General features: G+C 46.3%; 1 protein-coding gene across 1 annotated transcript; it reads right to left on the bottom strand.

The window, feature by feature from the left end:
* Positions 1-12: 12 nt before the first annotated feature.
* On the bottom strand, positions 13-5,870 carry LOC125932666 (uncharacterized). The gene is given in 2 exon segments (XM_049645157.1): positions 13-1,023; positions 1,026-5,870. Coding segments are annotated over 2 exon segments (4,716 nt in total). The 5' UTR covers positions 5,605-5,870; the 3' UTR covers positions 13-886.
* Between the last annotated feature and the right edge of the window lie 8,400 nt (positions 5,871-14,270).

Below are 14,270 nucleotides of genomic sequence, written 5' to 3'. Positions count from 1 at the left end.
AGAACACAGAACAAGATGGAGTCAGCCGGCGTAGGCCCGCCCTTTCATTCCCCCCTTGTCATGTAACTTACGGACCCAATCATGGGACCGGCTGCATTTATGGTGACAAGGGGAACAGAGTTTGGAGGTTTACGCTAAGTTCTGGGAAGCATGTGTCCCTGGGGTGGCTCTGGGAGGTCTAATTAAGTATTGTCCCTGAGCTGGTATCTATGATCTGCCAGGTGATGTTTTGGGGGACGTGGGGACTCCCGGCAGCATGAGCAACGACAAGCAGAGTTAACAGAGTTACCAATATTAGGTGGGTCGAATGCGCTGTAGCTTGAGCTTGAGCGGGTTGTGTTGGTCCCGACTGATGGCCCATCGCGTGACGAAGTCCTTCCGGATCGAGGAGGGGTCCGCTGGCCGAATGTGGGTGTGATGGACCCAGGTCACGATGCCGTCTACTTTGAGAGCGGTGGGGGTTGTCAGTACTACAATGTAGGGTCCCTTCCAGCGCGGCTCGAGAGTCTCTCGGTGGTGCCTCTTGACATAGACCCAGTCTCCCGGCTTGTACTGATGAGGTGTCGGGGTCGGGCCAGCCTCGTAGATGGCACGGAGGCGCGGCCAAATGTCCTCGTGCGCCCTCTGGAGCCCTCTCAAGGAAAGAAAAAGTTCTTGATCTTTAAACTCTGCAAGAAATTCAGCTCAAAGGCTGGGAATAACAGGGGGTGGCCTGCCAAACATGATCTTGTAGAGAGTAAAACCCAGAGTGTAAGGAGTGTTTCTAACCCAGTAAAGGGCGTACGGTAGGAGAGTCACCCAGTCCCCGCCAGTCTCCATGGTTAATTTGGTAAGGGTCTCTTTTAGGGTTCTATTCATTCTTTCTACCTGTCCTGAGCTCTGGGGCCTATAAGCACAATGTAATTTCCAGTTTGCCCCCACCGCCTTGGCTACTGCCTGTGTTACCTGAGAGATAAAAGCTGGTCCATTGTCTGATCCTACCATGGCAGGAAAACCATACCTGGGTAAGATGTCTTCTAGTAGTTTCTTAGCCACCGTCTGAGCCGTTTCATGCTTGGTTGGGTATGCCTCCACCCAGCCAGAGAAGGTGTCTGTAAATACTAAAAGATATTTATAACCATACTTTCCTGGTTTGACTTCAGTGAAGTCGACTTCCCATTGGGCTCCCGGTCTGGTGCCTCTGAGCCTGGTTCCTTTTTTATTTGATGTGGCTCTCGCATTGGTGAGTTGGCAGGTCTTGCAGGCAGATACAACTTGCTCTATTTTGGTGTCCTGTTGGTGAATCTTGATTCCGGCATGTCGGATTAAGTCTTTTAATTTTCGGGCCCCCATGTGAGTAGACCGATGCATGTGCTCTAATATGGAGACTCCGAGCCGGTCTGGCAGCACGAGCTCCTTGTTAGGTGTATACCACCATCCCTTTATCTCCTGGGCCATGGGGAGTTTCTTGATCCGCTGTAACTCCTCCTGGGAGTATTTGGGCTGGTCTGGTAAAACTGGGTCTCCCGGGTCCGGTAGTTGTATGGTCATGGTGGGGACTGGAGTAAGGGCTACTGCCTTGGCTGCCTGGTCAGCCTTTTGATTACCTCTAGCTACTGGGTTATCAGCTTTTTGGTGCCCTTGGCAGTGGATAATGGCTAGCTTGGCAGGAAGCCATAAGGCCATAAGCAGGTTAAGTATCTCCTGCTTATTTTTTATAGTCCGTCCTTCTGCCGTCAGTAACCCCCTCTCCTGATAAATTGCCCCATGAATATGAGCTGTGGCAAATGCATAACGGCTGTCTGTGTAGATGTTAAGCCGTTTTCCAGCTCCCAGCATCAGCGCCTTGGTGAGGGCTATGAGCTCCGCTCCCTGGGCTGACGTTCCGGAGGGTAGAGCCTCCGCCCATACGGTGTCCATTTCGGTGACCACCGCTGCACCCGCATACCTGTGTCCGTCTCGCACAAAGCTGCTGCCATCAGTGAACCAAGTAGCCTCGGCATCGGGGAGGGGCTGGTCGGTCAGGTCCATCCGGAATCCATGTACTTGTTCCAGGATTCCCGCACAGTCAGGTAGTGGAGCACCTAGGTCAGGGTCGGGCAGCAGGGTTGCAGGATTGAGGGCTGCACTGGGGTGGAACCGCACCCGTGGAGGGTTGAGTAGGAGGCTCTGGTAATGAGTCATACATGTATTGCTCATCCATCTATCAGGAGGCTGTTTCAGGACCCCTTCAATGGCGTGTGGGGTCGTGATCCAGATCTCCTGTCCTAGGGTCAGTTTGTCTGCATCCTTGACTAGGAGTGCTGTCGCCGCAATAATTCTTAGGCATGGCGGCCAGCCGGCAGCCACTGGGTCTAGTTTCTTAGACAGGTAAGCCACTGGGCGGTTCCAGGGGCCTAAGGCTTGAGTTAGAACCCCTTTTGCTATTCCCTTATGTTCGTCTACAAAGAGGTGGAAGGGTTTCGTAATGTCTGGTAGGCCCAGGGCTGGGGCACTTAGGAGGGCCTTTTTTAACCGATTAAAGGCAATTTCTTCTTTTTCAGTCCATTTAAATGTTTTCCCCTCTTTGGTAGCTTCATATAGGGGCCTGGCGATCTCAGCAAAACCTGGAACCCAGAGGCGGCAGTAGCCGGCTGATCCTAGGAATTCCCTCACTTCTCTTCGGGAGGTGGGAGTAGGGATCTTTAGGACAGTTTCTTTTCTGGCATCTGATAACCGCCGCTGTCCGCCCTCCAGGATATATCCCAGGTAACTTACCCTCTCCCTGCATATCTGAGCCTTCTTCACGGATGCCCGGTACCCTAAAGCCCCCAGGGTAGCCAGCAGGTCCTGGGTCCCTCGCTCACAGTCTTTGGCCATGTCGGCAGCAATCAGGATGTCATCTACGTACTGTAGGAGGGTGAGGCCAGGGTGCTCCCTTCTGTACTCACCCAGGTCCTCGTGTAGTGCCTCGTCGAAGATGGTGGGTGAATTTTTGAATCCCTGAGGTAGCCGTGTCCAGGTGAGTTGCCCACTGTAGCCCTCCTCCGGATCATGCCACTCGAAGGCGAACAGGGGTTGGCTCTGGGGTGCCAGCGGCAGACCGAAGAAGGCGTCCTTTAAATCTAGTACAGTATACCAGACCCTGGAGGGCGCCAAGGAGCTCAAGAGAGTATATGGGTTGGGAACAGTTGGGTGTATGTCCGCGACCCTCTTATTTACTTCCCGGAGGTCTTGTACCGGTCGGTAGTCATTTGTGTGAGGCTTTTTGACCGGCAGTAAGGGGGTGTTCCAGGCAGACTGGCAAGGAACTAGTACCCCTAGGCTTCGTAGTCTCCGGATGTGTGGCTGGATCCCCTTCCGGGCCTCCTGAGACATGGGGTATTGTTTGATCCTTACCGGACTCTCTCCTGGCTTGAGCTCTACCAGGACTGGGGTCCTATGAGCGGCTAGTCCCATCCCCCCCCCCCCAGTCTCTGCCCAAACCGAGGGGAATTCTTGTAGCCATCTGTCTATATTATCCTCTCTCGGGAGCGCCTCCTGGTGGAGGAGGTATTCATCCTCCAGTTTCATGGTCAGTACCTGGATGGGGTGGCCCTTGCCATCGGTGACCTGAGGCCCCCCTTGTCTGAAAGTTATCTGAGCTCCAATCTTGGTCAGTAAGTCCCGTCCTAACAGCGGGTAGGGGCATTCTGGTATTACCATAAAGGAGTGGGATACCCGGCCCGTTCCCAAATCTACTGTTCTTCGGGTAGTCCATGAATACTGGCTCATACCAGTTGCCCCTTGTACCCAGGACTTCTTGCTGGCTAGTTTTCCTTGTGGGGTGCGGAGGACCGAATGTTGTGCTCCGGTGTCGACAAGGAGGTCAACAGGGGTCCCCTCCACTTTAAGAGTTACCCTGGGTTCGGGGAGAGGGTCCGAACCCCAACTCCCCTAATCACTTAGTTCATCTAGCTCTAGGACTTTTACTCGATCAGTCTTGCTTCCTTTCCCGCCGGCCCTTTTCAGACAATCTCGGGCCCAATGCCCTATCTCCTTGCAGTATGCGCACTGATCCTTCTGCAGCCTCTGCTTCCCCCCCTTGGTGGTTCTTTTACCTTTTCTTGTGTCATCTGCCAGCTGCCGGAGACGGCGGTCTCGTTCCTCAGGGGAGTCAGCAGTGGTAGCTAGTAGTATTCTGGCCAGGTCTCGAGTCTGCTTACTGCCGGCAGCCGCCATGGCGCGAGCCTGCTTGTCCTCAGGAAGCTCCCGGTTATTATATACCTTTTCGGCTACCACCAGTAAGTCCTGCAGACTTTTTTCTCCTAGTCTATCTATTTTCTGTAATTTTCTCCTAATGTCTATGGCCGCTTGGTTTACAAAGGCCATGATAACAGCTGCCTTGCTTTCCGGAGACTCTGGATCCATGGGGGTATAGGTACGGAATGCCTCCATGATCCGTTCTAAAAAGGCAGCCGGAGATTCATCTTTTCCCTGTTGTACATTTCCTACCTTGGCCAAATTGGTTGGCTTTCTAGCAGCCATTCGGAGACCCCCCATTAGAGTCTGGCGGTAGACCCGGAGCCTCTCCTTACCTTCTGCCGTGTTGAAATCCCACTGGGGCCGAGTTAAGGGGAAGGAGGCATCTATCTGAGCCTGGTTGGTGGTGGGATTCCCGTCTGTGCCCGGAACTAGTTTTCGGGCCCCATTGAGGATTCTTTCTCTTTCTTCAGTCGTGAACAGGACCTGCAAAAGCTGCTGGCAATCGTCCCACGTGGGCTGATGGGTAAAAAGAACAGAGTCTAATAAATCAATAAGCCCTGCTGGTTTCTCGGAAAACTTAGGATTCTGAGCTTTCCAATTGTAGAGGTCACTAGTGGCGAAAGGCCAGTAGTGATGGGGCTGGTTCCCCTCCGCGTCTGGGGGTCCGGTGGCTCGCAGGGGCAGAATAGTGGAGTCAGCGGCGGAGGCGGATTGCTCCCTCTGAGCCCTTTGTCTGGTGAAGGGCGGGCTTCCCACTGGAGCGTTTCCGCCTCCCACTCTCGGAACAGCGTCTGCCTCCCCCGGAGGGGGAGGATGGTGTTCTTCCAGCATCCTAGAGGGGTTATACGAGGGAGGAAAAATTAATTCTTCTTCAGTACCCCCCTGTAAGACAGGGTAGAGGGGTGCTGAAGGCTGGATAAGACTTTTCTTCTTCTTTGTCCCCTGCAAAGCAAGAATGGGTTTTGGCTCCGGAGGGAGCGGGGCTAGGAAGGGCTTAAGCCAAGAGGGTGGGTCTTCTACAAGGTCCTGCCAAGTGATAATGTAAGGGAGGTGATCAAGATGGCCCGTCTTAGGCTGAGAGATGATACTTCTGACTCGGTGGATGGTAGGGAGGTCGAAGGTCCCCTCTGGTGGCCATCCGACATTGAAAGTTGGCCACTCGCTAGAACAAAAAAACTGCCACCGACCCTTTCGGACTTCCACACTGAGGTTGTTAGCTCTTCCCCTCACATCCTTAAAGTGATCAATCATAATACTTAGAGGAGTAGTCTGAGTCTGTCCCATAACGTCCGTCCAGTAAGTCCACAGAACAAAACAGAGAAACACAAAAACAGACAAACACAGGGCCCCTAGAAAATCTTCCAACTCCATGGAAGCAAAACTGAAAGCTAGCTTAGACATTTGAGGGGATTCCACGTCCCTCCAAAACCGATGAGGGGATTCCACGTCCCTCCAAAACCGATGAGGGGATTCCACATCCCTCCAAAGACGACGGCCTCACGCCGACCAGCGGGAGCGACCCGCCTCGTCTCAGACCTTTGAGGGGATTCCACGTCCCTCCAGAAGGGAGAATCGGAACGTCTTCCGAAACTCCTGGCCCGTGGTCCTCCAGTGCGTCCACTTAGACCGCGTCGGGCACTACCAGAATTCCAGAAGTGAGCTCACACAGAAAAGACAGAACAAACAGACAGACACTAACTGTGGCCAGCCAGGCTCTCCGGGTCGGGGGTCCCTCGGGGGTCTTGGGGATCCCGGGCCGAGCCCCCAAATGTTATGCCCAGAATTCGTGATCCCCAAAGACCACTAGGGAGCCGAGTCCGATGCAAAAGCAAAAGAACCTTTATTCGAGCTAGCTCGAGCTCAAGCCCCTACCTGCACCGACGCAGCGGTGAGATACCAGGGAGAGAGAGCGAGTTTCAAAAGCACAAAGGTTTTATAGGGGTCTAGGGGCAGTTGGTGAGGTAATGGCTGTGGCCTCAGCCGATTGGCTGGGGAAGGGTCGTGGCCTCGGCCGATTGGCTGGGGAAGGGTCGGAGTCCTGTTACGCAGGTCGCTGGGCGTGTTTTGATCAGGAAGTTTGAACGGGTGAGCGGGAGGTTACTCAAGGGGAGGAGGCGCGGTCTGAGGTTTCTGTGATTTTCCCGGAAAAGGGGTCATGTCGGGGACATAGTCACTCAAGGTGGAGAACACAGAACAAGATGGAGTCAGCCGGCGTAGGCCCGCCCTTTCAGTTATTTGCTTGGACAAGAGTCTCCTTGAATACTAAGAGTGTGCTAATGAGGACCATAGAATTTTAAAGTTTTTTTTTTCTTTTTTTTTTAGAAAGAGAGGGAGAGAGCGCACACGCACACACACGTGAGGGGGGGGGGGGGGGGAGAGAGAGAGAGAGAGAGAGAGAATCTTAAGCAGGCTCCACACCCAGTACAGAGCCCAACATGGGGCTGCATCCCATGACCATGGGATCATGACCTGAGTTGAAATCAAGCGTCAGATGTTCAACCAACTGAGCCACCCAGGTGCCCCTAAAGTCCATTTTAATGTTGATAGTAAGCAGCAGGGTGGGAGGTATGTGTGTAGATGTTCCTATTTTTTATTTTTTAAAACAAGATACTATTCTCTGCAACTTGCCTTATTTTCTTCCAAGGCAACAGAGATTAAACTCATTTAGATTTTTTTTTTCTGGGGGTGCCTGGGTGGCTCAGTTGGTTAAGTGTCCGACTTCAGCTCAGGTCATGATCTCACGGTCCGTGAGTTCAAACCCTGCGTCGGGCTCTGTGCTGACAGCTCAGAGCCTGGACCCCACTTCAGATTCTGTGTCTTCCCCTCTCTCTGCCCCTCCCCTGCTCATGCTCTGTCTCTGTCTCAAAAATGAAGCATTAAAAACAATTTTTTTAATAAAAATTTTTTTCTGTAAGAACGTTTTCCTGTTCATCTTAAAAATTTTTTTTCTAATGCTTATTTATTTTTGACAGAGAGAGAGACAGAGTGCGAGTGGGGGAGGGGCAGAGAGAGAGGGAGACACAGAATCCGAAGCAGGCTCCAGGCTCCGAGCTGTTAGCACAGAGCCCGAAGCGGGACTCAAACTCACAGACTGCGAGATCATGACCTGAGCCGAAGTTAGACGCTCAACCGACTGAGCCACCCAGGCTCCCCGTTCCTGTTTATCTTAAAAGGAATATATGCACATTGTAGAAAATGCAGAAAGTGAAGGATGTACAAAGGAAGAATTCATTGACATACTATCATCCAGAGAGAAGTATTTGTTTCTTGTCTGGCATGCCAGGAGCCGAGAAGTCCTCTCTCCCATTCACACAACAACAAAGAAGCTGAACACACTGAAAATCAACAGCTCCTGTTAAATGTATCAGAACCGAAGTCACAGGGCAAACCACTGCCTCTAACAGTGAGGAGAGCGGCAGATATGGAGAATCACCACTGGCTTCTCTGTAACAAAAGGCCAGAAGCAGCCTAGGAAACCCTAATGTGTAACTAATGAACTGCTGGAGGCTCTGTCTGGACAAGTTTGCAAGTTAAAAGCACCAAGGGAGGGTGTCTGGCTGGCTCACTGGGTTAAGCATCCGACTCCTGATTTCAGCTCAGGTCATGCTCTCACACTTCATGAGTTCAAGCCCCGCATCTGTCAGTGCAGAGCCTCCTTGGAATTCTTTCTCCCTCTCTTTCTGCCCCTCCCCAACTCTTGCTCACTCTCTCTCAAAATAAATAAATCAACTTAAAAAAAAATACCAAGGGATCCAGTGTTAGTAGGGCCCCCACACTTGCATGACTTTGACCTCCAGCAGCCCATCAGTATCTCACTTTTCTCTTGGGCTTTGAGCAAAAAGAGGGGGAAGCAGGCTCCAGGCTCTGAGCTGTCAACAACAGAGCCCTGACACGGGGCCCAAACTTGGGAACCATGAGATCATGACCCGAGCCAAAATCGGACACTTAACCTACTGAGCCACCCAGTCGACCCAAAAATAGCTGTTTTTAAATATGCTCAGAATATTCTGTTCTTTTTAACAAGGCCTGTTCTCAACAGAAATGATTTTACTGGAGCCTAACCAACATGGAAGAAGGCAAACACCCAACTCCAGTGTAGGCTAGCCTTCATGCCTCTCCGATGGGGGGAAAGCAATCCAAGGTAGATCAAGGTCACAGTCCTAGGGTCACAGGTGCCCTAAAAGACTGATACTAGACATTGATTCTGTATCCTGCAACTTTGAATTCACGTGTCAGTTCTAGCAGCTTTTTGGTGGAGTCTTTCGGGTTTTCCGTATAGATTATCATGTCGTCTGTGAAAAGTGAAAGCTTGACTACTTCTTTGCCAGTTTGGATGCCCTTTATTTTACTTTGTTGTCTGATTGCTGAGGCTAGCACTTCCAACGCTATGCTAACCAACAGTGGTGAGAGTGGACATCCCTGTTGTGCTCCTGATCTCAGGGAAAGCTCTCTATTTTTCCCCACTGAGGATATTAGCAGTGGGCTTTTCATATATGGCTTTTATGATATTAAGGTATGTTCCTTCTATTGTGACTTTCTTGAGGGTTTTTATTAAGAAAGGATGCTGTATTTTGTCAAATGCTTTTTCTGCATCTATTGATAGGATCACTATGGTTCTTATACTTTCTTCTATTAATGTGATGTATCACACTGATTGATTTGCAAATACTAAACCAGCCCTGCAGCCCAGGAATGACTCCCACTTGATCACGGTGAATAATTCTTTTAATATACCTTTGAATTCGCTTTGCTAGTATCTTGTTGAGAATTTTTGCATCCCTGTTCTTCAGGTTTATTGGCCTGTAATTCTCCTTTTTTGTGGGGTCTCTGGTTTGGGAATCAATGTAATGCTGGCTTCATAGAATGAGTTCGGAAGCTTTCCTTTCATTTCTGTTTTTCAGAACAGCTTGGGAAGGATAAGTATTAACTCTGCTTTAAATGCCTGGTAGAATTCCCCTGGGAAGCCATCTGGCCCAGGACTCTTATTTGTTGGGAGATTTTTGATAACTGATTCGATTTCTTCACTGGTTATGGGTCTGTTCAAATTTTGTATTTCTCCCTGTTTGACTTTTGGTGGTGTGTACATTTCTAGGAATTTGTCTATTTCTTCCAGGTTGTCCAGTTTGTTGGCATATAACTTTTTCATAGTATTCTCTAATACTTGTTTGTATTTCTGTGGTGTTGGTTGTGATCTCTCCTCTTTTGCTCGTGATTTTATTTATTTGGGTCCTCTCTCTTTTCTTTTTGAGAAGCCTGGCTGGAGGTTTATCAGTTTTGTTTATTTTTTCAAAAAACCAGCTCTTAGATTCATTACTCCATTTTTTTGGATTCTATATTGTTTATTTATGCTCTAATCTTTACTGTGTCTCTTCTTCTGCTGGGTTTGGGGTTTCTTTGCTGTTCTCTTACAGTTCCTTTAGGTGTGCTGTTAGATTTTGTATTTGGGATTTTTCTTGTTTCTTGAGATAGGCCTGGATTGCAATGTATTTTCCTCTCAGGACTGCCTTCACTGCATCCCAAATGGTTTGGACTGTCGTGTTTTCATTTTCATTTACTTCCATATGTTTTTTTAATTTCTTCTTTACAAAGTTGCCTGGTTGACCCATTCATTCTTTAGTAGAATGTTCTTTAACCTCCATGCGTTTGGAGGCTTTCCAAATGTTTTCTTGTGGTTGATTTCAAGTTTCATAGCATTGTGATCTGAAAATATGCATGGTGTGATCTCAATTCTTCTATATGTATTCAGGCCTGTTTTGTGACCCAGTGTGTGATCTGTCTTAGAGAATGTTCTGGGCACATGTTCTCCAATGTTTACAGCAGCACTTTCATCAAGAGCCAAATTATGGTAAGAGCCCAAATGTCCATCGACCCGTGAATGGATAAAGGAGATGTGGTATATACCTATATAATCGAATACTGCTTGGCAATGAGAAAAAATGAAATCTTCCATTTGCAACAACATGGATGGAACTAAAATCTATTATGCTAAGTGAAATAAGTCAGTCAGAGAAAGACAGATATATGTTTTCACTCATATGGAACCTGAGAAACTTAACAGAAGACCATGGGAGAAGGGAAGGGGAGAAAATAGTTTCGAACAGAGAGGGAGGGAGGCAAACCATAAGAGACTCTTAAATACAGAGAACAAACAGGGTTGATGGCGGGGGGCAGGGTAAGAGGGAAAATGGGAGATGGGCCTTGAGGAAGGCACTTGTTGGGATGAGCACTGGGTGTTGTATGTAAACAATGAATCACAGGAATCTACCCACCGAAGCCAAGAGCACATTGTACACACTGTATGTTAGCTAACTTGACAGTAAATTATATTACAAAAAAAAAAAAAAAAAGGACTGAGACCAGAGCACAGGGCTGGGGAATGGGGTCCCTCACCCAGCACCAGAGAGAGAGGGAGACAGGATCCCAAGCAGGCTCTGTGCTGACAGCAACGAGCCTGACGCAGGGCTTGAACTCACGAGCTATGATATCATGACCTGAGCCACAGTCGGACACTCAACCAAGCCACCCAGCTCCCACATTAGGCAACATTTTTAAAGTCTGTAGGGAAACCCAAAGATAACAAAGGAGACAAAACAAGGACACCAGAGGGAAATGTAGCCCCTGACACCTACAGCTACAGCAAACAATGAACACAGGCAGATAAACCTGAAATGTTACATCAAGGCCTATTTCCCTAGTACATCATTACTTTTTTCACCTAGTACATTATATCCTACTTGCAACAAAGAAAATGACAAGGCACACTAAAAGACAAAACACATTTTGAAGAGACGGCATCTGAAGGAGACTAGATATGACAAAGATGTTGGAATTATCAGAATTTTAAACAACTAATTAATATGGTAAAGGCACTAATGGAAAAAGTAGGAAACATTGCAAGAATATGAGTAATGTAAGCAGGAAGATGGAAATTCAAAAGGAAACACTAGAAATAATAATAATAATAATAATAATAATAATAATAATAAAAACACTAACAGAAATGAATGCCTTTCACAGGCTCATTAGTAGACTGGTCACAGTCATAGAAAGAACCACTGAGCTTGAAGAAATGTCAACAGCAACTTCCAAAACTGAAATCCAAGGAGGAAAAGAATGAATAAAACAGACAACAGTCAAGAACTATGGGACAATTAAAAAGATGTAACATATGCATAATGGGAATACCAGAAGGGAAAGAGAAAAAGGAACCGAAGAAATATTTGAAGCAAGAATGACTGAGAATCTCCCAAAACTAATGACAGACACCAAGTCCAGGAAGACAGATCCAGGAAGCTTAAAGGAAACCAAGCAGGTTGAATACCAAAACAAAAAACAAAAACAAAAAAAAAAATCTGCACTTAGGCATATCATATTCAAACTGCAGAAAAATTAAAGACACAGAAAAAAAAAATCTTGAAAAAGCCAGAATGTGGGGGGACGGGCAGGGATAATTTACCTCCACAAGAACAGGAATTACATCAGAAGCTCAGAAACTATGCCAGAGACCAAAGTGAAATAGTTACAGTGTTACAAGAATCACCAACCTAGCATTCTGTGTCTCCCTAAAATTATGCTTCAAAGGGGAAGAAGAAATAAACACATTCTCAGACAGCAGAAGTCGAAGGGGGTGGTCTGCTATACAAGAAACATTAAAGTAAGTTTTTTAGAGTAGAGGAAGACCATACAGGTCAGAAACTTGGATCTGTGTTAACGAAGGTAGAGCGCTGGAAAGAGGAATAAATGAGGGTAAAACAGAAACTTCATGTTGCTTATTCTTCACTGATCACACAGGTAAGAGTTCGTTTGAAATCATAATAGCAACAATGTATTCCAGGATTATAGCTTATGGAGAAATGAAATGAACGACAAAATATTCTAAGGGGTGAGAGGGGGGAACTGGAAATACTTGGCTATAAAATACTTGCACTGCCCATGTAGTGGTATCGTGTTCTATCAAGGGGGACTTGTCTTAGTTGTGTATGTATATTGTAAACTCTCGGGCAACCGATACCAGAGAGAATCACTCTTCAAGTTCATTTCCCTTACATTTGCTCCTGTCTATGGACTCTGCCCAGATTTAGTAAGATCTAATTCACACACACACAGTAAAACTTGCCCATTTTAACAGTAGGGTTTTGGCATCTTCATAATCAAGATATGAAACATTTTTATTATCCCCCCAGACTCAGGAAGCCACTGATCTGCTTTCTGTCCCTGAAGTATGGCCTTTTCTAGAATCTCATATAAATGGAAGACACATTATGTGGTCTTCTGTTTGATTTCTTTCATTTACTGTAATATTTCTGAGATGCATTTATGTTAAACAAGCATTTTGTGCCTTTTTATTACTGAGTAGCATTTCATTATATGAATATCTCACAATTTGTTTATCTCTTCATTATGTGATGGACATTGGGTTGTTTCCAGTTCTTGGCTATTATAAATAAGGCTGCCGTAAATATTGGGGTACAAATATTTGCATTGACATGTTTTCAATCCTCTTAAGTGAACAGAGGAATGAGATTGTTGGATCTATGGTAAGGATTTTAACTTTATAAGATCAAAGCCACTGGATATCTGTATGAGGGGAAAAAAAGAACTTCGACCTTTATGCCTCATACCATACACAAAAATTAACAATGAATCAGAATGGATCTTAAATTTAAGAGCTAAAATATTATATTCATAAAAGAAAACAGGACAAAGACTTCTTCAATGGGACACTAAAAGCATAAACCCTAAAAATAAATGTTGATAAGACAGACTTCTTCAAAATTAAAAGTTTTTGCTCTGTGAAAAACTCAGTTAAAATGACAAGGTGAGTCACAAAATAGGGGAAAGTATTTGGAAGCAGGTATCTGAAAAAGAGCTTGTTTGAGGAATAGGCATAAAGATCTTGTAGGATTCATTAAAAAGACAAACTATCCAGTGGTGCCTGGGTGGTTCAGTTGGTTGAGCTTTGACTCATGATTTTGGCCCATGGCTCAGTTTTGTGGGATCGAGCCCCATGCTGGGCTCTGTGCTGACCATGGAACCTGCTTAAGATTCTCACCCTTTCTCCCCTCCCTCCTTTTCTCTCTCCCTCTGCCCTTCCCCTTCTCTCTCTTGAAAGAAAGAAAGAAAGAAAGAAAGAAAGAAAGAAAGAAAGAAAGAAAAGAAAAGAAAGAAAGAGAAAAAAGAAAAGAACTATCCAATAGAAAAGTAAGTAAGAGGGACGCCTAGGTGTCTCAGTCAGTTAAGCATCTGACTCTTGATTTCAGCTGAAGTCATGATCTCACGGTTCCTTGAGTTCGAGCCCTGCATCAGTCTCTGCACTGACATTGCAGAGCCAGCTTGAGATTTTGTCTCCCTCTCTCTGCCCCTCCCCTGCTTGCACTGTCTCTGTTTCTCTCAAAATAAATAAATAAACTTAAAAACAAAAGTAAGCAACAGACACTTCACAAGATATGTATGAACACTCCATAAGAATATGAAAGAATGAGAAGATGTTCAATATCCCTAATCGTTAAAGAAAAGCAAAATAAAACTACAATGAAATGCCACTACACACCCGCTAGAGTGGTTAAAGTTGAAAAGACAATGGAAAGTGTTGACGGGATCTCAAGTAGTTGGAACTCCTGTGTTGCTGGTATGAAGGCAAAAAACTTTGATACTCCTGATTTCAATAGCTGTAGGATATCCCAATGAATGTGTCATAATTTAGATAACATTTACTCTTCTAATAGATACCTGAGTTGATACTGGTTGGAGTTAGGCAGCGAGGGGGGGGCGCATTATAAATAATTCTAGAAAATCATTACACTCACTGTGACTATCATTGTTCTCTGTATTTTTAACAACAAATTAGCAGAATGACATTTAAATCATTGCTGAAAACATTTCCCATCCAATTACACAGGATTTTAATAAAATTAAAGCTAAAGTTGATTGCTTTCTCGGTCATGTTTATGCTGATCAGTTAAACCAAACCTACCAGGCACTTATGTTCATGACAATATTTTCATCTTCTTTTTAAAAGGCCCTGCAAAGTTGTTTTGCCTTTTTTTTTTTTTTTTTTTTTTTTTTTT

This window comes from Panthera uncia, chromosome D4 (genome assembly GCF_023721935.1).
Source record: "Panthera uncia isolate 11264 chromosome D4, Puncia_PCG_1.0, whole genome shotgun sequence".
NCBI classification, from domain to species: Eukaryota; Metazoa; Chordata; class Mammalia; order Carnivora; family Felidae; genus Panthera; species Panthera uncia.
This window is presented reverse-complemented; position numbering and strand designations above follow the sequence as displayed.